Source organism: Nycticebus coucang, chromosome 14 (genome assembly GCF_027406575.1).
Source record: "Nycticebus coucang isolate mNycCou1 chromosome 14, mNycCou1.pri, whole genome shotgun sequence".
NCBI lineage: Eukaryota > Metazoa > Chordata > Mammalia > Primates > Lorisidae > Nycticebus > Nycticebus coucang.
Window position 1 is genome coordinate 84,283,438 of NC_069793.1, and position 25,893 is coordinate 84,309,330.

The 25,893-nt window shown below is 35.1% G+C and overlaps 1 protein-coding gene across 4 annotated transcripts in view; it reads right to left on the reverse strand.

Moving 5' to 3' along the window:
• Positions 1 to 25,893, reverse strand: part of GRM5 (glutamate metabotropic receptor 5) — a 521,853-nt gene that overhangs the window by 483,927 nt on the left and 12,033 nt on the right. For all 4 annotated transcript variants that reach the window (XM_053561783.1, XM_053561779.1, XM_053561781.1 and 1 more), the window contains exon 2: positions 20,371 to 21,229. In XM_053561783.1, coding sequence (XP_053417758.1) covers positions 20,371 to 21,028 — 658 coding nt within the window. In that variant the 5' untranslated portion in view covers positions 21,029 to 21,229. The remainder of the gene's footprint in view (positions 1 to 20,370; positions 21,230 to 25,893) is intronic.

Sequence of the window (25,893 nt, forward strand, 5' to 3'; positions counted from 1 at the left end):
TATGCTACAGGGTCCCTCAGTGTGAGAAATGCTTCCATGGGGTCAAGAGCAGAAAGGGTTCACTTATACTGGGGCAGTAGGAGGATTCAAGGAGGAGGTCAGTTTTGGATGAGGTCTTGAAAATTTAAAGAAATGAAAATGTAGCAGCAAATTCTTTGCAGGAACTCATAACTTTTTGTTATTTAAAATGATAATTCCAGAAATTTAATGCAGTGCTTCTGAAACATTAGAATGCTTCAAACACAGGTTGCTGGGCCTTCTTTCCAGAGTTTCTGATTCCCTAATTTTGGGCTGGGGCCCGGGAATGTATATTGCCGACAAATTTCCAAGTAATTCTCATGAAACTTTCCAGATATTTTCCACAAACACTGATGTATTATATTCCAGTGGACTTGTTGTGATCTCGCTGCACTTCCTGCTGTGTTGTGGGGCATGAATGAAGTCCAGGTCAGGGCTGTTTACATGTGTGTTCACTGTGTAGATAGATAACACATACTGTGACATTGGAATAACACTGGAGAATGCGTCACACCACCAAGGGAAAAAGACATCCTTTTATTTCTCTCTGATTTCTATCATGTAAATGGCCCCATATGCGCTTTTTATTTCTTCCTCCTGCTTCCCAGACAAATCCTACCTGGTATAATGTTCAAGCAATAGAGCACTGATGTTAAATTGGGTTTAAGTCACTGGGGTCCTTAGAAACTCTCTAGTCTCGAGGTGATGAAGGGTAGGTTGCAACTCTAGTCTCAGACATGTCAGGGTCTTCCCTGTCCAGTCCTATGTGTTCATTACATCTTTGTGGCTATTTTACCTTAGGAGGTCTCCCTTAATAAATTTCAAAATAATAACGTTATTATTAAAGTTATCCAGGAGATACAAAGTATTTTTTTCTTTTTAACGCAAAGATACTCATTGAAATACTACACTAATAAATACTCAGAACAGCCAGCCTGTCACGCCACAGATCCTGAGGAGACACACTGAGTGTCTCCACTGCACCATCACTTCAGACTCTTAGGTCAGAATCATCATAGCGAAAATAATTAAAATATTCTACCAATTGCAGAAACAGCCTATTTCAACATTAAATTAATTTTTAATTTGTTTCAAATAATAGAATTCTATTTTTCAATTAAGGTAGACCTTTTATTAAATACACAATGCCAGCAGGAATATTCACTCATACCACCTTCATAGTAGAAAGATCTCAAGATTAAAATATAAAAAAATATTTTTAATTCTATTCCAGAATAATATGGCCAACAATACTGGAAAAATGATGTTTTCTAATTTGTTCAACTTGTTAATGACATATTTTTAATTGCTATTTGTATAATTGGAAGAAAACCAAATCTCAGAGGTTGGCTGATCAGCTGGGAATAGGGATTTAAGCCTTGCAAATTAATATTTTACTTTACAACTCTGCTTATAAATTGTCTTCTACACCTTGGCCCAGACGTGCTTCATAGCAGACTCCCTAAATGACCATCAAATGACAAGTAATCAAATGGATTCTACACCCCTAATGGGTAAGCCTTTCACCAGCAAAGATTCATGTCTCTCTTTTTGATGATGTTCTTAATCCAGAAATCTATACCATGTTAGCAGGAGAAACTGAAAACTAAGTGTAGGGAAAGTAAAGTCTTAAAGGGCTTGGTCAAGTTATACAGGTTTTATTTTTCCTCTGAAGAGAAAATCTCCATCTGTGTTTCTAACTGCCAGGAAGAAACTTTAGTTCTGTTCAAGGAACAATTATTGACCGTATTTGCACCAATGGCTGATGATGAATTGTTAACTCAGTAGCTGAGATGGAGACCAAACATACCTGTGAACATTGTGAGGATGGCCAACGAGAGGCAACACGGAAAGGGAAAGACAGATCAAATGCAAAATATTTCAGTGAGAATGACAATCTGAAACAGAGGTTAATGCCGACATAAAGAACCTGGGGTCAATCCAATTATAAAAGAGTACACAATAACAGGAACCGAACGATAATTTGTTAGAGATTTAAACTTAAAAGGTATCTCATACTGTCTTGAAAAGATGTTCATGAGATACTGCTTTGCTTTTAAAATTAAATCACCAAAGAAGGTGTACAGGATTGAATTTGTGTTAAAATATTCCTGAACCAAATATGGAGAAAGAGAGAGGGAAGGAGAAAAAGAAGTTGATTTTAAAAAATTATAGAGAGAAAGTAAAAAAGTTGCACATAAGACTGTCAACAGTAATTACCTTCCTGGGTAGAATTGGAGGGGCAAGAACACTTCTGTGACACCTGCATTGAATACAGTGTGCTGGAAAGGAGAGAATCTGTGGAACCAGAAACACCTAAAGCAGCGGTTCTCAACCTGTGGATCACGACCCCTTGTAACAATGAAAATACATCCTGTATATCAGATATTTACATTACGATTCATAACAGTAGCAAAATTACAGTTATGAAGTAGCAACAAAAATAATTTTATGATTGGGGGTCACCACAAGATGAGGAACAGTATTAAAGGGTCACGGCATCAGGAGGCATTAGGAAGGTTGAGAACCACTGACCTAAAGTAAAATTGTGTCTCAAGCTTACTGTGACCTTGTAAAATTGCTTATTTTTTTAATTTTTTTTCATATTTAAAAACTTTAACGTCAAGAACATTCACTAAACACAGGAATGGCTATGAAAAAGAATAAGGATTGGGAGTTGGGAGATATTTAACTCAGGCGTAAAGGACAGAGTCAAAGTAGCATCCCACCTGCTGCCATGGGTTTTAGACATAGCTGGGACTTTATGTCAATTTTATAATTCTCATTTAGTCCTACAATGGTTATATTAAAATGCCATTCAAATGTGCCAGAACCAAATGCGATTTCCTAAACCCCAAGAGCAAGGAATGTAGGGATGTGTGTGTGTATATATGTTCTTTTTTCTTTTTTTAATTTAATTTTTATTAAATCATAACTGTATATACTTATGAGGTCTAATGTGATGATTTGATATACAACATAGAGTGCTTAAATCAAGCTGATTAACATAACCATCACCTCACTTGCTTATTTTTTGCGATAAGACATACCCTCTTAGTTGTTTGTTTTCCCTGGCCCTTAGTTTCCATGGCTCCTATAAAAAGACAATAATTACACCTGTACTATAAGCCAGTAGGAAGCTAAAATAAGGTCATATATACGAAAATACTAACACATAATTGTGATTCAGTGTGTGAGATCTATTATTATTTCTCATATTCTAAGTCCCGGTTGGAAGGAAAGAAAAGGAATATAGTAGACTAATCGCTCTTTCTTTACATGTGAATTGAATAAAATTTAAGAAAAAGAAAAATCCATGAGGCAATGGGAATGGTCATATGGGAATATTAGTCCTATGACTATTTCCTTCTTTTTTTTTTTTTTCCTCATCCTATTGAAGCCATATGTTTTCAGCAACAAGTGGCAAAGTGGTCGTGTTGAACTAAAGACTAGACAAGTGATTGTATATGGAACAAAAGAAAAAGGGCTTCACCACACCCTCTAAGGGGCAGGAACACCTCCGGAGGCTCCACCTTAGCAGCACTCTCAGGCCCCGCCTTCGCCTTCTTCCTGAATGCCTGCTCACTGGCCACGCCTCACAAGGAGTAATTGTTCCACACCACGTCTGCTTACTTGCCCAACTATTTCAAAGCTTAGAAGCAACTGGTACCTAAGTTACAGCACAAAACAGGAGACTGACACAAGAAAGGCTAGGAATAGTTTGCTTCATTAGATGAAATTAGTTTGTGACAAAGTTTCCAATTTTCATACTTCTATAGCAATTAACAAATCATAAACCTTATGGTCATGTTATCGACCAAGCTCTCACAGATTAGTCACGCTGGTCTAGTCTGTCAAACAAGACCATGACAAGTAGATCTTAAGGAAAATATCTTCCACTCATCTAGCATTTTTGTGTTCTTACTAGGGTATACATCCATATATGAATTCAATTTTGAATAAATTTAATTCACTATATATCTATTTGACAATCATGTACTCAAAAACAATGGCAACTTCTATGGAAGACATGACAAAAAGTTTATATCCCTGCTATGATGTGCATTTTTGTCTTCCCCGAAAAACATAGTAAAATTTGTTTGCCCCTGTGCTATGTTGCCAGGTGAGACTTTGAGAGCCATGAGAGCTCTGCCATCATCCGTGAAATTACTGCCACTATAAAAAGACATGAAGGCCCAATCTGGCATTTTTTCTCTTGCATCTGCCCTCTGGAAGATGCAGCATTCAAGACGCCATCTCAGAATCAGAATCATCAACTTTACCTGTGCCTTAATACTGGACTTCTCAACCACCAGAACGGTAAGCAAAAAATATCTGTTTATAAATTCTCAGTCCGTGACATTCTGTTGTTGCAACACAAAGAGACCAAGACAAACCCTTAGTATAAGTCTGCATGCTCATTAATTACAGCTAAACCTACAAAGCTGCTTGCCTCAGTGCAATTTTTATTACCTGATTTATTACCCAATTTATTACTGATTTTTGACAATTCGACAATTAAAAACCTAAATTTGAATGACTCCAGTTTTTAGCTTATATGACACATGACCCAAGTGTTTAGTGACATTAAATAAACACAAAACATAGTGTTAGCAGTTAAAAAGGAAAAATGTCTTAGTATATCTCTAACAGAGATTTTTCTGATCAAAATAAATTGAATTTATAATACAAATAAACCAAAGAATTGAGGTAATAGAAAACTTAAGGCTCCTTAATAATCAATGCTTTGCTCTTCAGATTCTTATTAATTTGACAACATTAAATATGTACGTTGCCTTATATATCAGGCAAACAGCATACATATTGAAAACAAATATCTCAATAAATCTATAAAATAGTTTTCTAGCCTTCTTTTTTTTTGTGGTTTTTTGGCCGGGGCTGGGTTTGAACCCACCACCTCCGGCATGTGAGACTGGCGCCCTACTCCTTGAGCCACAGGCACCACCCAGTTTTCTAGCCTTCTGTCTTAAGCACTCTGACATTAAAATTATACATGCTAAAATTTAAGTATTGAGCGCATGAAATTTAAGCTATCTTTAACACCAGAATGCTGAATAATTTATTATTCTACATGTATCTCTAATAGATTTTGTAGACTGCATCATGGTGGTGTGTGGTAAAGATTGTGGATCAGAATCCTTTTCTTGTTTCCTAAACGTCCTATATTAAAAAGTCCTGACATCTATCATTCAAAATATCCCATGAAATAATCAGAGTAAGGTGGTTAGCTGGGGGGTAGACACTAATGAATGTTTGCTTTCTGAGGAGTTGGGGGAAGGAGGCAGAAAGGCGACAAAGAAAACACAAACACCATATGTTCTATTACGTGATAATTTTACTCCTATTATATTGTCATTTATATTTTAGTATTATTTACTTTGTATTTTTCTTCTTTCTTAAAGAGAGACATTACATCCTTTAACAACTCTAGACACTCTAAAGACTCAGAAAACATGACATTTACTAAAAAAATCTAGCAGCCAGACTCCATCCTGGTTTATCCCTCAGTTACGATGACTGCAAGTATGAAACATCTAACTATTTTTGATCATCTGAGCCTAATCTATTTCCTGAATGGCAAAATGTGATATTTAACTTTTTTCTTAACTCTTCTAGCCAATTCCTTTTTCAATAAAAACGTCTTCAGAATGATTGGCCTTCAGAAGAACGCACAAATGATTTTTCTTGTACAATTTATTGTGTCTCTTTGTCTTTATCAGCGGCTACAGAGCTTTGTAGCAAGACCAAAGAATCAACATTCATCTATCCTGGGGAAGGATTTCAAAAACCATGACAGGAGCGATCATAATCCCATGCAGTTGACCTTTTCAGGGAGGCTTTTGATAAATAGGTTTTCTTACTAAATCTCTTTGTGCCTCCATTCCCTCATCTGTTAAATGATACTTATAACTGCACCCAACTTGTAGCACTATTATAAGGACTAAATAAAATAGGACCACAGTACCTGGAACGTAGTAAGTAGCTAGAATTAGCTATGATAATAACATAACAACAACCACAACAGTAATCTTATCTTTAAAGAACATCTTTTTAAAAAATATATAGCCTTAAGATGGCTTCTGTGATGTCTCCATCTCAGTATAAAATTGATAATTTTAGACTCAGATTATCTGATTCCCACTGTTATGCTCTTGTACTCATATTTTATTGAGACCACAGGAAATATAGACATAATTTCAGGTAAAATAATAGTATAATAATATGGAGAAATGCTACAAAGTTTAGGAGAGAAAATAGAAAAAAGTGATCCAGGGTACTCATTTTCTAATCCATGGTAAATTTAGGACTAAATGTAGTTTTAAAGAAGAACAAAATGTGGATATGAGAGAAAAAGTTATTCAATGAGGTAATTCAAAAGGATAGTGAGTTTCAAAACAAATTATATATATGGTTCAGAGTAAATTTTATGAAGGAAGATTAAATGATGATTTACCCCAGAGACGAGATCTAATAAAAGTTTAATAACAACCTCATTCTGGATCTATGAATGCCTTACATACTTCAGGCTTCCAATATTCTATTTTGTAGAACGAGACTTTTATTTTGAAAGCATTTGGAGTGGGTTATACATGGGGATGGAGAAATAAAATGTTTTCTTTCTTAAGTAAGCCAGTAGCTAGATAAATGTTTTTATGGTATCTGAATTTTTTTTTTTTTTTTTTGTAGAGACAGAGTCTCACTGTACCGCCCTCGGGTAGAGTGCCGTGCGTCACACGGCTCACAGCAACCTCTAACTCTTGGGCTTCCACGATTATAGTATCTGAATTTTTATGCCAGCAATTACTTATGTAAAACATGTACAATCTTGCTGTTATAATAATAAGTCTTGAACGTTGTCCGTATACTTGCAGCCAGGCTCGGTGGCTCATACTTTTATCCCAGCCCTTTTGAGAGGTAAGGTAGAAGGATTGCTCGAGACCAGGAGTTTGAGACCAGCCTGAGCAAGCAATGAAAGGAGACACTGTCTCTACCAATAAATACACACACAGAATACACACACATGCATGCACACGTATGTATATAGATACAAAGAAACAAATAAAACAAATTATGGCAGCAATTTATTTGGGAGGAATTAGAGACCATTATCCTGAGTGAAGTATCTCAAGTGCGGAAAAACAAACATGATGTGTACTCTCTAAACAAATTGGTGAGTGCATACATGCACAAAGAGAATTAAAAGTCTTTAAAACTCAAACATGGAGCAGAGAGGAGGAGGAGAGGGGAAAAAAAAGAAAAAAAAACACCTAATGGGTACAATGAGCACTACGCGGGTGATAAACACATGTATAGCCCTGTAACAAAACTATTTGTACCTGCTTAATATTTTGAAATTAATAAAAAAAAGTTGAGAAAAAATAATTGGGTATGGTGGCAGGCACCTGCAGTCCCAGCTACTTGGGAGGCTCAGGAAGGACAATAACTTGACGTGAGGAATTGAGGGAGCTGTCAGTGAGCTTTTTCCACACCACTACCCGCTAGCCCAGGCAATAGAGAGAGAACCTGTCTCGATAAAACAAACAAACAAACATTGTTCGTACACTTTCAAGATTACAATAATTTAATGTTGCCTGCTTGTGAGCTTCTTGTTACTAATTTAGCTATCATCTTAAAATATAGATGTAAATATTACAAAACATATGCTCATTTATGAGCTTTATAGAATTGTGAAAAATAGAATCTGCGGGCTCCCAAATCCATAATGTTGTGGAAGAAAAGATAGAAGATTATAAACCCATCGGTAATAATGTCAATGAAGAGCAGGAATCACAGGGGAAAATATGCTCTTTATAATGCTATGTAAAAAAATGCAAGCAAAGATTCCAAAATGATATGAATAGCTGCTTTTTAAAATTATGCATAAGATAATAAGACTAAAATTTTAGTTAAAAGTTTTGTTTCTATTTGAATTCTAATGCTTTTTAAAACCTTTTCTTCACTTTTTCTTTTCTAAATGTTACAAAATATCTATAAATTTTGTATTTGAAAATCTCATCTATGTTTTTAATTGAATTGTTCATACTCGCCTTCTTTTCCCTTAATATGTATATAGTTTAAGCTGTTCTAAGACACAGGAATATTAGGAAAATAACTCAAAGGTTCAAACAGAGAACCCAAGAAGATAAACTTGAAAAAAATGTCTGGGCCAGCAGAGATGATAGTAACTAAATGAATATTGAGAGATACCATTATGAACTTTCTACTGTGTATTACACATTATAAATATTTTAAATATTTTTTTAAATGTTAATTGAATTTGCGCAACAAATAGCGGTATGTCTATGATTATTCTCATTTTCTGTGGCTCACTTTCCTTATGAATAAAATTGAGATAGTAACCTCATTAGAGTGACATGAAAATTAAATAAATCAATCAAAGTAATGTGCTCAGGAAAGTGCCTATACACTTGGCAAATGACACATCATTTTTTCTAATAGTAGCAGCATCAATCATATTCTGATCTATTTAACCTCAGATACCACATTCTTAAACCCAGTTATAAGAACAATAAACTAAAAAGAATAAGTGTATAAATAAATGTTTCAATTATAATAAACCTAAAATTATTGTGAGAATGAATGTCCTTAAAATAAAAATTGTCTGAATATTAAGCGTACTTTCCAACTGATGTCCTGGCAGCCGGAGCTTTGTTCTGTGTAGGGGACTCCTACTCACCAGCTCTGTGACCTTAAAGAAGTTGCTTAAATTTCCTAAGCCTGAATTTTTCTTTTTTAGAAATGAGGAGGTTGAAAAAAGAATACAAAATTACAGCAGCTCACATTTTTGAACCCTTATTATGTGCCAGGTACTATACAAATTAATGATCCTGTCTGCTCTATAAGTCAAAAATATAGATGATCATCCTTTTCCTGAAATGAGAGAACTTGCCTCATGTCCACAGCAAATTTAGTGATGGACCTGGAATTTGAACTCGGTCTATCTGAATTTAATGTGTGAGCTCTTCCTTGATAACTATTCAGTACTCCTACTATTAGAATTCCCAATTCATTTCCAGATCTGACACTCCATCAATATTGCGAATTAATGATGTGACATGAATATGATGTGGAAATCTGCAACGTTTCCCCCCAATTTTGTACAATCAAAATCTCAGTGTTTTTATTGTGATAGAGATGTGATTAATGAAGTCTTTGATTAGCACCTAATTTTTTCAGAATCACAGTCAATATTTGGTAAGAAAAGTTAAAAGCCTACTCCAAAGTATGTGGGTGTTGGCACATAGTGAGCATTCATTTAATAATTAATATATCAGGCAGCTTTAGATTTACAAAATGCATTAATTGATTATTCAACTGACCATCACAACGAAACATTAGTACAGAAAGTGCAGGTACAGCCATCTGTCATCTTGCAAATGGGGATCTATGTATTCTGGAAGGTTAAATGAGCTGCCCAAGGTCATCCCAAAGTGGAAAATAAAATATGTTCTGCAGACAAATTCCATGATTAATATTTTTCCACTGACCTCAAAACCAGTTTCTTTGATTCACTAAAAGGATCAGAAATGAAGTTTTCCATACTTAACTTCAATTACTTCAGCATGAGTTTCTGCTCCTTCTCAGGAACGGTTAACATTTATTTCAGTTGCCTATGATTAGAAATTGTGTACAATTTACAGAACTCCACTTATGGCTACTTTAGAATTTCATACATAAAAACTTGAGTTTTTTTAACTTTTCTTCTTTCTGTGTTTAAATGATAATCTTTCTTCCTAGTAATGGCAATAATGTTATTCTCTCTTCAGCCTCTTCAAAGGTTCTCCTTATATGCAATAATTGCCATCTACTGACAGAGTGAAGGTAAAAAAACAACCATGTAGCAGGTTTTGAAGTTAGGAGAAAAAATTCCTGCCAAGCAACCCCTCTGAAATTAAGGAAAAATGCAGCTTCCTTCACAGAAGGTACATTCCAAATAACTGAAACCAGTCAGTGTCACCACTGATAGTTCTGACTACACACAAGAACAAACAAAAAGTCAGAGTTTCAGACTCAGAAAAGAGCCAGGAAGAGGAAGACAGTTGAGAAATTCAAAAATGAGGCCGATACCAAGACACACTTAAGATTATGAATAAATTCATTCAAAGAATGTTAAATTTATACAAGGAAAAATGCAGCATGGTTAAAAGAGATAGAAAGTATTTGTTTACATTTTCCCTGAGTTCCACATAGGTGATTATCAGATATCTAAATTTCCTAAAAAGAAGTTATCTCAATTTTGTTAAACAAGCCAGAAAGTGTCTTAATTCCTCGTGATTGCATATCTTATTGTTCAAAGTTGTCTGCAATATCTGTTAGAGAGATTTAGAATATTAGTCTTTAATATAAAAAAAAAAAATCATTACTGGAGCCACACTCAGACTTTCTGTCTGAAATAGAACACTACTTATCCTCATACTATGAGGACTAGAACATCTGCGGTGGGTGCTCACTACGACTCCATTCAATCCCAGAATATAAATCACGAGGAAGTATAAAAATAACATCATAGTCCAAAAAATGACAACATAGTGATTAATTTTTTAAATATTTTTACTTTAATAAAGATATCTGCATATTCCATTTATCCTTTGCCATATAGGTATTTTTTATGAGTTTACGCTTACCTTTCTAGGAGGGTAAATTTTATACTATCTATTTATAGTATTTATAGTATTCTAATATAAGGCTGGTGGCTTATGATACATTTGAGAAAAGTCATGTTCTGGCAAGTGCCCTCATCTCCCTTTTTTCTTTGTATCTACCACGGAGCCAAGCACATACTATATAACCAATAAGAATTGCAAACTAATAAATAAAATAATTTATTTGTTGTGGTATCATCTAGATCTTGATCATTATTTGGTGTGCATTTATATTCTATATATTTGAATTGAAATACATGCTATTTTGTAATACATTGTGAAAAAATTTTCCCAAATTTTCAAAAGTGTCAGTTTTCAATTATTTTCACAACTTCAGAAACTTAGCAAATTAAAGTACCATCCAATCCCCAAACACTTTTTTTTGCATTTTTTATCAAAAATTTGCTTTTATCAATTGTATATAAATACAAAGCCCTATAATTAATATTTACAGATTGATTTTTCAACATATATTTTAAATAAAACCCATATTCTTCACATGAAGTGCAATGGAAATTCATGGCTATTTATATATTTCTGTTTTCTCTGAGCAAAAAATTAAAACAAATTATGGTCAATCATCCTAATAATGATAAGGAACAAATTTGCTAATATGAGAATTGAAAACAATCAAATAGAATTAGTTACAAATAATATAGCCAGATTGCTTTTTTAATTTCAGTGTCTTGCTGTATTTATTGGTTTTTCTCAAATCATTTCCATTAAATACGTTAATTAGCAACTTCATTTGTAGTGTTTTCTCAAATCCCATGAAATTGAAATTAAACTGTTATGACAAGCATGTTTTACTTAACTTTAATATTTTTCTAGATTCTCTAACCACCATACAAAAATTCAGTAATAAATTTTTCCCTAAAAAAGAAATGGTTAGACTCAAATCTGTTGAAAATCATATACACAACACCTGAAAATAAGTAGTATAATCAAAGAAGGTTTGTGAAGAAATTCTCAAAGATACACATACTTCTCCTTGGAGAGTTCTTGAGAAAAGGGATGCAAAACTACTCTTTTTACACTATTAATATTCTACTTTTTATTGCAGCTGTGAGTAGAACAGACGTTCAGAATATTAATAACATGCCAATAACAGCAGCAAAATCTATATCTTGATATCACTTCATAGATTACAAAGAACTTTTATAATTTATGAAAATGCAGTGAATACTTGATATTGTTGTCACTGTTATTATTTAAGCTATAACAATTTGCAAAAAGCCATCCAGTTAGTTTGGAAGTTTATACATCAATTAAGTGTTACTTATCTGTTTTATTTCCTGGGGTCCATCTTCCTTCCTTTAGGTTTTATACTCAGGTATACGGCCTGCCTCAATGTGCTACAACTTAGCTCCTATTAACAAAGCTTTTAAAGGTCCTGCACAATTCCAATTTGAAATTTACAAAAATGTAAATTTACAAAAAAGTTAAGTATCTATGACATGCATTTTTTTAACTATAAAAGTTGCTTGTACTTGTTGTGAAAGTGAAAAAAAAAATTCAGAATTTTGAATTAACTTTCCATCCTCAATCTGCTCTAGTTCCATACCCACATCCCCTATAAACACGTTCATATCAAACAGTCTGCCTTTGGAAATTTCCAGACTTTATTCCTCTTACTATACCATAATGCCTCTCAACATACATCCCCAATTAGAGGATGAAGTTACGGGGTTTAGTCATAATTGCCAAAGCGCTAAGCACCCTACCCTTTATTGTGTTTTTGCAAACTTCACTTTAGAAAGGAAAATTAGTAATAGTAATATGAGTAATATGAGTCTAAAACTCACTATATAGATTGAACACTTTCCTGACCAATACTCCACCCTATATAATGGTCAATTTTAACCAAGCAAAACCAAATTGAAACATCATTTACGGGTTTTTTGTCATCATACCCAAGATAAGGCAAGGCAAGTCCTCAGAAGGCAAATTTAGAAGCCACCTATTGAACGCCAGCTACACATGGAGCTTGATACTCACTGCTGTATATTTTGTTTTCATGCAGTCCTGTGGGGCGCCTAGGTAGTACTATCTCAATTTTATAATGAAGAATTTCAACTAAGAGACTCGTGCAAAGTCCCTCAACTAGCAGATATGCTAATCAAGATTGGCACTCACATCTGCCTATATTCATGGTACTACTTAAAAGAGAATTATTCCAAAGCATCAAGGAACTCAATTTCCGGAGGTGACTTCATAATAAACTTTGTAAATTTAAGGTTCTGATTCCACTGTAGGTCGCCCATTTCGTGGAACTACTTTTACTTCCAAAAGTGTCTTCTCATATTTTACTATATTTTACCAATGGTATTTGGCCTGAGCTTCACATTCTCAAAAAACCTAAAAGGTAGACTTAACTATCAAATGAAATTATTTATATAATCATTGGAACACAGCGACAAAATGGAAAAAGAGATTTTCACTTTATATCTTTAACTCTGTGGCTTCCAACACACCATACCGCACGTGGCACCATATGATTTGTGTAATCAAGGAATTACCTTGTGAGTAGTCCAAATGCATTGCATTGCATTTTCTGTGTTTGCGTGTGTCCCTATATGCACATGAGGAGACAGAATGTTGATTTGTCAAATGTAAATAATAAACACCAAAATAATAAGCAAGATTTTGGCATTTTTTTTAGTGCGCTATATTGGGATATTATACTAATAAAATGCTCCCAGGCTTGTTGGTGATCGCTGACAAAAGCTCATACTAGAAACTTTCCTCTGACCTCCTTGTGTAGTGTACATTTCATCGTCCCATAATGATGCTTATTTCATTTGCCAAAAACTTATTGATTATTAACATTTTGCTCAAAGTCTCTGACATTGGGCAGTGCCTGTGGCTCAGTGGGTAGGGCGCCGGCCCCATATACCAAGGGTGGTGGGTTCAAACCCTACCCTGGCCAAACTGCAACAAAAAAAATATCCTGACCTTGTGGTGGGCGCCTGTAGTCCCAGCTACTTGGGAGGCTGAGGCAAGAGAATCACCTAAGCCCAGGAGTTGGAGGTTGCTGTGAGCTGTGTGATGCCACGGCACTCTACTGAGAGTAATAAAGTGAGACTCTGTCACTACAAAAAAAAAAAAAAAAAAGAAAGAAAGGAAGCCTCTGCCATTATCTACTATGGGTGACTTGGAAATTGTGCTTAAAACCCACACTTCCTGGAAATATAAATCAGATGACATTATCACAGAAGAATAAACCATTGGGTATGGATTACGTATCTCTAGCAAAGCATTCATTAACCATGTTATAAAGGTAGAGTAAGTCACTTTGAAACTTTTTATTTTTTAGCTGTAAGACATAGTAGGAAATATATTTTAAATGGTACTATCATGTAATACACTGAGATTCATATTCTACTCTGTTCCACTTTATTCTTCTCTATATTAACTGTTAATTTTAACCCACTAAATCAGTTTTACAAGCCATTTATATATTATGATGCACCTTATAAAAAAATAACCCTGACTAGGCAATTTTTCTCTTTTGTATTTCATTGTATATGCTATGAAAAGCAATGTGTAAAATGCATCACTGAACTGCAATCTCTCCTTGAAAAGTCCCCTAAAATGAATATATTTGACTCTTACACCTCTTGCCAAAACATCTCCTCAATTCACCATTCAATGTTTGGTAAATCTTTCTGGAGTGTTTGCAAAGGTGCCAGAATGAGATTTCATAACTCCCGGTCCTGACGAATTCCAAAGAATTGTCTTTCATACATAAGGCTACATCATTTAACAATATGTCCTCCTGCTCTTAAAAAATTCGGACCATATTGCTTCTTGCTATTATTGGCATCTGAAGGACATAGTGTGGAGTCTGCAATGGAGACATAAATAGAAACAACCAGGGACAGTCTGTACTTAGCATCAGACTCACAGAAAGGGCTGTGAGGTCAACTTGTTGCCACAAGCCTCCACCTTAAGTTTCTTTTTTCTTTTTACTGTAATTAACTCATTCCATGGAAGGAGGATAGGTGCTGCTTTCAGGCTGCTAGTTCAATCATGGTCCCTGCTGCTTTTTCAGATAGTCATTAAAACTTTCAGTTAGAGAGATTGGTGCCATTGAAATAAGGACACAGAGGATAAAGCAACACCATGAAGAGGTAATAAAATGACAAAAGAGGGACTCGAGCAATAATCACTGACGATGATACGGAAACAAAGATGTGGACAGGAATCTTGAGTTCCAAAAACCTACTCTGCAACTAATTATGTGATAAGTAAGGCTAAGTTGCTGGACCTTGACCTTTCTGTCTGTTTTTTCAAATGTGAAATAAAGAAGTTAGACTGAACGCTCTGCTTGCCTACGCTCCTTCCAGCATTGTTAACATTCTGCAAAGCTAACAGTAGTTTGTATCTGAACTATTATCAAGATCTTCTCAATTTGTCTCAATTCTCAAAATGGTTCAAACCCTGAAGAAACAAAATGAAATCCCTTTAAAAAGTAGTCAGTAGGTTCTATAGAAACATTTCTTATCTCTCCAAGCTAAACTGTTGCCTTGTTATAATCACGATTAGTAGAAATGGTGAAACGGGAAAAACGTGCTTCTACTTTTTAGAAGTCAAACAAACACATAATCTATAAATTACACTAAAATTCTTTCAACCGAAGTTGGATTGTTATTATATTTTTAAGCAAATAATCAACAGCAAGCCATATCATAACCCAAAACTGGCACAGAATTGCATTCTGTAGGTTAATTTGGCCACAATGTTTTTAAGGATGTTCATTACTAGTACAACTTTTTGGTATATTTTTCCCCCAAAACATCACTGACGTAGTTTTTTTTTTTTTTTTTCACTAGAACAAATTAAGATTCCTATTTCATTAGACAGAAATAACAAATTTAAGAACCAATACAAAAAAAAAAGGGAACATGGTGTGAAGAGCTTTTTACAATTAATCAAGAGAGGCATTGTGACACCTCGTTTTTATAAAGAAGCAAAACTGTGAAAATTACAAATGCCTGCAATTTGGCCACATGCTATAGATTCCCAAATAGTGAGCTAGATACTATTTTAAACCTAATTAATCTATTCAGAAAATAGTCTTCGAGCACCTTTTGTATGCTAGGCACTCCGATACGCCTCAGGAATACCCAATAGAGTTTTAACTATAGTCAGGAAAAATAGTGAAGTATGAAATCCTGCAAGTCACCTCAAAAGTAAAATATAAGTGGTTTTGTATAAAACCAGATTCAGTATATTGTCAGTGAAAGTGAGCTAGATCAAGGGAAAGAATATAAGAACGAAATATATGCCAGTGTGTAACTCTTTAAAGATACTCGAGCTCACATCCCCAGCCACAAGAATATGGGTGAAGCGTTTTAAATGTTCCCTTTTGTCCACTGCATTTATTCTGCTTTATTTCAAATTTAAACCTCGAAAATATTACTTCAGAATAATATATTTATTTTGCTTTGATTTTTAAGTTTAAACATGGCAGCAGTGTCCCATTTTGAGGAGGTGGTATGAAGTCAGTGGGACCACCATGCCCATTGCACTGGAGTTCATTCTGAAGGCGTTTGTTGTTGTTCAGAGTGACAGTCAACAGGTATTGTCGATGGTTTCAGCTGGGATTGATTATATAATTGCTATTAGCCATGGGTCAGAAAGACCATTGTTAATCTTCGTGGCCTCAACTGAACTCATCTGGAAAACCTGGGTGCTTTCATCCTTCATAAGGTGAAGATAGGGTTCCAAGACATGCTAGGAAAAAAGGTCTCACTTCCATCAAGTTGTACTGGCTGAAGCAGTGAGAGTGAAATGGAATTACAAAGTTATAAAGTACATGATGTATAGGGGGACGATTAATGGAGGTCTTTAGTGCCATCAATCTGCGACATTTATAAACAGACAAGCAGCATGAATCTGTGCCATAGTGGTGTATGTCCCAAGATCCCAAAAGTCCTGAGGCAAAGCATGCCTTACAGTTCTTAGCCACAGAGTCCTGACTGGACTGGAGTGAGTCATTTCATGTTCCTGTCCTTTATGCAGCTGAAGAAATAGCTTGGTCTGCCCTTTAAAAAACATGTGTTCTTCCTTTCTTTTGTTTTATATTGTGAATCTCTTTGCCTAGAAGTTCTAGGCACAATTTTTTGTGTAATGCAACAAGCCCTGGTAAATATTCAATCATGTAGCACACAAAACACATACATCCCGGGAAATCACAAGTGTCAGAGATGACACTGAAGCTGAAACTCAGGTCTCAGCATGATCTCCTCTGGAATTCTGAAGGACTTTCCTCTGATGTTTCTTTTTTAAAATTAAATCATAATGGTGTACATTTAGGGGGTACAGTGTGCTGATTTGATATACAATGTGGCATGCTTACATCAAGCTGATTAACATAACCATCACCTCACTTACTTATTTGTTGTGGTCATTTATATTCTACTCTTAATATATTTCAAATGTACCATTGCACTGTGCACAGTAAGTGAGTCCCACCAAATACCCTTCCTCCTCCCCTCCCCTCTCCTTCCTCTCCCCTCCTTTCTAGTCTACAGTTGTGTTTTATCGAACCAATATATATATAATCCTCTGATGTTTCTTAAAGGAACATCTTGTGGTGGTTGTGACACAAGACTATGAGATTTAAGTAGAAAATAAATGGGCAATAGTAGAGATAAAGGTTTTTTGAAAATAGAACTACATCTTTTCATAGATCTCAGTGACTCATGTGAAAACCTTTGGAAATTTCCATACTCCTCAAGAAGAGGAACATTAACTGAGCAAAGGAGAATAATTATAAGAACATGGGAATAAATTACAAGATACTGTGACTGATTTATCTAAGGCTAGCAAGAACTTCCCCAGCCCAGCCAGAGAAATAGGCTAAAGAACTTACTAACATCATAATCACATGGAAGATCCCACAGAGATGTCCTAAAAAATACAGGCAACAGAAAACCAGGCATCACCTTGAAGAGTTTCCACAGTAGCAAACAGATATGTGCCCTGTGAAGATTCCTGCCATGCCACTCCTATACTTATAAACTGTAAGGCATGATACCACATAACCCTCATTATCCACACACTTGTTTGGGATCAAAACAAGATAAATACTTCCTGACATAACCACATAAAACAATAAGGCAAGGAGCATTTCCTCTGATCTTTAAATATTCAATTTTAAGGTTTGTTCTTTCTTGAAGCCTGATGGTATCACCCAAATATTTGCCTGAATTTGGCAATCCAATTTTTATTGTGCTACTTTTTACCCACAAATACAATGTTTTCTTTGTATTGTTGTATTTCAATAGGTAATTTAATTTATGCATTTAATATACAACTGCAAGTGTATGTAAGTGAAAGTTATGCATGAAAAATATTCTCTTATTCCCGGACTATTTAGATTTCCTCCCAGAGTAACAGTTGATAGCAGTTTTGTTCTCTGAGAATAATTCCATTATATCCAATCAAATGGTTTATATAAAAATCCACTTGGACAAATAAATTGTTATATATACAGAACTGAACCTTGATTTTTATTCACTTACAAATATCTCGGTGATCATTATTATTATATTTTTATCTATAGAGTGCCTCACTCATTTTAATAGCTACATAACAATGCCTTGTGTGAATGCATCATAATTTACTTCATTGGATTACTGCATTACCGTTGGTGTACATTCACATTAAAATAACTGTTTAGACTAAAAGTCAATAGTCATGAGTTTCCCTTATTGTACAGTCTTAAATAAGTATCCCCCATATAGTGACCAAGCTCTACTCTTATGAAGCTAGACGAAGTCCCTTATTAAATTTATGACCTATTTGATACAAACCTAACATACCTTTATAGTTGGCCTTTTTCAAACATATTGTTATTTCTCATATCCTCATATTTCCTCCTGCTCTTCACTGACACCTATCTCTTAATTTTCACCAATTTTCAGAATTCTACTTGTTAAAATTCAACTGCTAACTTCCATTTTCTTTTCTGAGATTTTCACTATGATCCTCTAACCACAGAGCAGGAGGTGATTTGTTTTTTCCTCAGCTAATTTACTTCAGAGACATAATTGTATCTTTGTGTCATCTTGAATAATTGTTATCTAAGTATCTGTGCATCTCTCATTTCCTCTAAAGCAAACCCATTGAAGGTTATGTTATATAAAACATATGGCCATCCTTTACAGGATTATCAGAGGGCCATGCATATATTTATGCTCAATAATATGTGTTGTATAAAATTATACTAGTACACTGAACCAGAAGTCAGTAGCTATGGGCTCTATTCCTGGCTATAAAATTATTATGTAAATATGGAATTAATTATTTAAAACTCTTAGCCTTTGTATTTTAATATGGGAATAAAATGTTGGAACTCTCCATGTCATTGGCTTGCTGTGAGAAACAAATGAAATAGTGGTTTTAAAAGAAAAATCTCAGCATTAGAAAAACTTTGAAAGAAGAACAGGCAAAGGTCTGCTAATCCAAACATCTACCCATTGTTCAGAATCGCTATATATTAACATCCTTCTAAGTAAACTGTTGACTAATACATGGACATGTCAAGATATAGAGAAGTCTCAGTCCATATAGAATCAATTTTTATGTTTGTACAGCTTTGAATATTATTAATGAGTGTCCAAGCAATGAAATTCATGATATTCTGCCATGTGATGATGGAAATTTTGCATGTGACTGACAATCGGCTTCCAAACTTTCAAGTGGGTAAAGCGACTTAACCTCACACTGCATCGGATTAGATTGAACCACACTGATTTGTTATTGAAGATTTTTTAGAATTACAATAGATGATAATTCAATGATTCATTAAAAATGTTTTGTACCTTCTTCAGTATTCTGTAGTGCTTAATATGTGCATTTGGTTGTCCTAGAAAGAGTGTTGCATAATACCATTTGGGTGACTTAACCTCTATAGGTCTAAACAAGCCTATCTCAAACAGTCTTGGTCAAGCACTAACAAATTATGTATACAAAAGCATATTTAAAACACTATAAACCACAAAGCACTAGTTATTATTAACTTTTACAAATCATCAGTCAGATTTTTCCATCCTCACTGTTGAGTATAAAGAAGCAATAAATTTCTAAGCAAATCTATTTTGAATTATTAAAAATTATACTTTACAGGTATGTTCTATGTATGGATAAAATGATTTTTATTCTTATCTACATTTCAGATTTGACTATTATTGTTTGGTAGGGCTCTCCATTAGCACATGCAGGCTTGATTTGGCTGCCTTTAATCTTACGTGCATTTATGCTCACCTTTCTTTATCAAAAACGGTAGGCAGATGGAGGAACCTTAAAAATGCGAGGTATTCAATGAAGATCTAGAAACTTAAACATTTCTCGTAACATATCAGAAACCATCATTATAGCAGAATGACAGAATAGCAGAAGTACAGGGTAGTATCAATAGAGTGGAAGTAAATAATGTAATACCCAATTTTAAAAAATCGATTTAACCAAATCATGGCCACTCAAGCCCTTATATTAGCTTAAATCTATTTCTCTTGTTATCTGCCATCTAGTCCCTTCTTGCAGTAGTGATATAACTGAGGCAACTCGATTTTATCCAAAACAATTAGGAGTAGCTTAACTAGGAAGTTGTTGTGTGCATAGTAAGACATACTCAGAGGACATAAAGGAAACTTACCTTCTGTGTGCACAGCCGACACGTAAGTCCAGTTGTATCTCTTCACTATGTCCACCATGGCACGTGCCTGCTGGGCATCTGATGGCACAACCCTCATAAAGTACTTGAACAGAGTCTTGTCGCTCAGATCCATGCTGGTTGCCGAGTAAGCAATCTGAGGTATGTTGAAAAGCTGGAGTAAGTTCTGGACCTGAATGGCCACAGAACTGGAGCCAGGCCCAATGACCCCTACTATGGGCTTCTTGGAACGGAAGGAAGAAGAGCCATCCACACAGCGTACCAAGCCTTCTTCCTCTTCTGCAGAAATGAGGGAATCCCTTATGAACTCAATGCTCTGCTCTAGGGCCACTGCCGAATGCCAGCAGGAATCCCTTATCTCACAGCCCAGTGTGATGTTGGGCAAGAGTGTGGGGTCTGAATTGATTCTCTCCAGGGTGTGCAGCATGGCCTCCACTCTCTGAATGCCATACTGTTCACGGACTGCCCCGCACTTCCTCTCGTGGACTTTGTCCACAGTAGGTTGGTGGTGAACAGAAAAGAGAGCTCCGATAATGATGTCTCCTGGCATGTGAGCCACCACCCTCCTCTCACTGGACTGTGCACTCCCACGGACATCTTCTTTCAAAAGCAGGACCGACAGGATCAACAGAAGGACCATTTTAAGAAAGGAGTTCAAGCTAACAAAGACAGCATGGTGGAAATGTTTTAGTAGAGTTTCGATAGACACAATCAAACAATGTCCTATGTTGAGCGGCAAACCAAAGAATCAGCCAGCAATTTAGATGCGTCGTCTAAAGAACCATCATGTCCCCAGGTACCATTTAGTTAGAGGCATCCACGCAATCATGATCTTTGAGACCTGAAAAGAAAAAAAAAAAAAAAAAGACTCCATCTTTAACAACATAGAGCAACTAGTTTGAGTAAGCTCTAATGGTCTATACTAGCAGAGAAAGAGAAGATTTAGATGATGTAGATAATAAAGAAGGAAGAATACAAAATATTTGCTGACTTTCTTTGTCTCCTCTGTGATTTGATGAATCAGCTGACATAGTTTTTTAATCTTTGACTTAATTAGATTCATATTTGTTTTATTTGTCATCTTGAGTACACAAAAAAATATTATAAGTGGCAGGCAGAACTGTACTCACAGGCAGAGGTAAGAGAAAGCATCTTGGAAGGAAAGTGATGTCATGAACAGAAAACTCAAGGAAGTATGTAACCCAAAATTTTAAACACTGGCCTCTAGATGACAGGATTGTGGGTAATTGTTGTTCAACTTTCATAATGCTTTTTATTTCTTTTAAATTTTTAGCATCAAGTATGTATTAATTATACAATTACAAAAATGTTATCTTTTCAAAAACCCTTATATACTCGCTCTCCAAATACAATGTAAAGCAAGTTGAATAATCTTCATGGGACTAATTGGGTGTTGTGTCTAATTAACATATAAGATATAACAAAGAAAATAAAGAGGGGTATGTATTCAAGTTAAATGAATTAGAGGAGAGAAAGGAGATGGTTTGGATATTAGAGTGTAAAATGTCTCCAAAATAGGCAGCAAGAAATAATGAAATGAACATCAATTTTTGGAGAAAAGAATATTCAGATTTAAATACTCATTGTTCTATTAAGAAATATTAGCCAATTGTTTAATATCTTAGGACCGGAATTTCCTCATGTGAAAAATTTAAATGATATGAGCTACAGTTCCCCTTACGAGAATCAACCTAAGATATCAACCATGCAAATGCTTTGTAAATTAAATAGGGATATATACATTCAATACAGGATCTTTTTTGTTATTTAATTTCCAAGGGCATTCTGTGGCTAGATAGTGAGGACAGAAAATTCTCTGGCAACCCATTTGATCCTCCTGAGAGTCTTCAAAGTAATTACAGTCTTGTAATAAAATTCACAGTAATCAGTTCTCTAGCCCTGATCCAGGAAAAATTTCCACATTGCTAAGGCTCAAAGGGCTAAAAGGATGCATCTTTGGAACTATCCTTCTAAGTAGAAACTTGGTATAGCTGCAAATATAGTCTCCTATTTCAATTTAAATTTCTGGGAAGAAGGCAAATGTGTCCCAAGTTTCCTATAGTAAATTCTAGGGTAATTTATAAAAGAGAACTGAAAAAATCAATGATTTAAGTTATTTAAAGGGATTGTATAAGACATTTTATTTATATGTTATCATTTTTACCAGGCAAGGATTTCAAATGCTTCAAAGCAACTAGTTCCCTACACTCTCGCTACCTTTCAAAGATAGGTGATGTTTCTTCAGGAATTTATGCAATTATCATGCTTCTACAAGAATAGAATGGTTTAAAACTGATCAGATCAGAAAAATTCCAGTCCAGACACAAAGTGAATGTAATGGGAATCACATTTCTAATCACTCCTACCCTCATTTTCACTGTTTTCCTTCCACTGTTTCCTAAGACAGCAGAGACAAGCTCTCTCTGTATGATATCAAACAGTAAAATAAAATTGAAAAAAATTCATCAAACATCTAGATGTTCCAGAATAACTAAGTGGCAACATACAGGGGAAAAAAATAAATTTTGGTATGACAGTTGGCCTAATAGACAAGGGGAAGGAGAACAAGGATTGATGTTAATTTTCTCTTTGGGAAATTCACTGAATATTCTCAAACTTTCTTTTCACTTTCCTTTGACAAAAGACCTAGTGAATAATTCTTACTCTCATGTAAAGTCTACCACATATAAAAAAAATACTGAAATAAGCACAATTTTCCATTAAATTCAGAATGTTAGTAAGCAAACCCCACAACAAAGCAGAACTGATTTTTTAATATAAGGACATAGAAGTAATATGCGAGACTGGAAGTGGCCCATGAAACTAAGGCAGCTGAAATATCAATCCCATGCATTGCATTAGTTCATTTTAGTAAAGCCTTGCATAGTGTATATAAACTATACTGTGTATAGTAATACACAGTAGTCATACTGAAACACTGAAAGATTATCTTCTGAGTATATGCTAAATTGATTATTTAACACATTTAACAAAGATCTATTAACTATTGAGTGGAAGAGACTAATGTAAAAAGTATATTCAATGATGTGCATTGGCTGTTACAATCATTATCTTTCACTGAGCACCCATAATGTCTCAGACATCAATTATTTAACCCACTTAACACAAATGTGTGGCATGCATAAGCTACGACTGTCACCAGGGAATTGATTATTCAAGAGTGAACAACGTATACATCCTCCCTGAACTTATGGGCTTTATGGGTCAGTATTCTGAAGGGTGACTTAAGCTGAAATCTAAGGAATGCAAAGAACAATGAAGGTAAGAAAAAATAGGCCAGTGATGTCAAACGTGTGGCTAGGACATGAAGAATCAGAGGAATGGTGGTGCGAGGTGCGGTTTGAAAGATAAGAAAAAGCCAGGCCATGAAGGCCCTTGTAGAATTTCAATGTTAACCACCACAGAAAGTCACTGAGAAAATGTAAACAAATGATTGGTGCAATTCCATCTTAGAAAGGTTTATTCTGGCTCCCAGTTTTATTGATTATAGACTGGAAAAATCTTTTTAGGATATTCTTGTAATAATCTAGTAAGGGATGATAGTGGCCCAGCTAGGATAGTGACAAAGAAGATGGAGAGAAGTGGACACAGACATATTGTCCCAGTAGAATAAGCTGGACTTGCTGATGGGCTGGATGTGGGTAGCAGGGCGGGGGAGGAATCATGGTCGCCCCTGAGCTTCTGGTCTGAGAACCTAGTACATTTTGATATCATTTATAGAGATGAGACAGATGAGTGCATAAACAGATGAGAGGCAGAATGAAATCAGTTATTTTCTTTTGAATATATTAAATTTTATATGCTTTTAGTATATCTAAGTATAGATATCAAACAAGAAACTGGATATGTAAGGCTGGACTTACAGGAGAGTTTTGAGTTAGAGATATAAATTGAAGGTCACCAATACATCAGATCTTTAGAATGCATGCAGTCACCCAGAGAGCAAGAAAGGTGAGGTAAGAAGCTCTGCTGAGAGGCCAGGTTTTGGAAACAGCAGCTCAGGAAGCAACCCAAAATGTTAGGAAAGAAAGAAGGGCTTAGAATACCAGGGAAACCAAAAGAGAAAGTCTTAGGAACTATATATTTACAGACACATACATGGCTTCTATGTTGCAGAGAAAAAAATCATCTGGTTCCAATAGAAGATAAAATATTCTATGTGCATTGCGTATCGACATAATAGCTCTGCGTGTGTGTGTGGTGGGGTTCGTATGTACGTATCAATAATCCATATAACAACCCTGAGATGTACGTGCTGAATTAGTATGCTTTACCCAAAACACTTGGGGATAGACGTCCTTCAGATTTAAATCCTTTTTCAAATTTTGGAATATTTGCAAAATATTTATTTTGCACATTTGCATTGTGCTTACTGGTCAAGCATCCTAAATCTGAAAATCCTCAATTTGAAATGCTCCAATAAGCATTTCCTCTGAGCATCATTTGGGCACTCAAGAAGTTTCCCATTTTGGAGCATTTTAGATTCGTGATTGTTGGGAGAGAGGCTGCTCAACTTGTATTATTTTATTACTTCTGTTTTACAAATTGTGTACGGCATTTCAATAAATCAAAAATGATCCATCACCTAGAAAGTGATAGAGCTAGATTTTATAGCTATACTTGGAGACTCCATGTGGTATTGCATACCCTTTTCACTATTTCTTGTTGTCCCATTACCCGTTCCTGCAAAAGAGGCTTTTACAAAACCAATGAAAATTAGAATGGCCACTCACACACGGTGTAAGCTTGCTGGGGGCAAAGAATCTTACAGGAGTCATCTTTCAAACACAGGGTGAAGAGAATTCCAGGAAAAAAAAAAAAAAGATGATTTAAGACACAGAAGTTACAAGTGCGTGTGGTTATCTACTACAAGTGAATTTATACTGTCCTGCCTTCCACAATCAAATTATGGCCCATCAGATTGTGAAGCAATTATTGCTTCCTAATTTGGCTTGGTTATATAATGGCTATACTTTCTTGATATTAGTTATGAAGCACAGATACTTGGAAAGTCCATTTTGAAATACATTATGATATAAAATGTGACAGAATGGTGCTATAATTCAGCTTCTTATAAAGCTAAACAGTAAGTCATCCCATAAGCTATCAAAATACAAGAAATTAATACGGCATGAATTCCACTTAGACCAGTAGGGGATACGTCAGATCCATTAGCATCACTCACTTGTCAAATAAATGTTTATTGAGTGACTACTCTGCACCAAGCACTTTTCTAGGCCCTGAGGATTCAGTTATCAACAAAGTAGACACATAAATTCATATCCTCAGAGAGCCTCAAAGCGAGTTTGCCAGACAGTAACCAAGTATAACATTGTACCTGACACAGTAATGAATGTTAAAGTAAAAAAACCGGAGCAAGGAAGGAACATGGGAAGTGCTAGAGATTTGGGAAATTTTGAATAATGTGGCCAAAAGCATATGAGCTAAAAAAGTAACATTTGA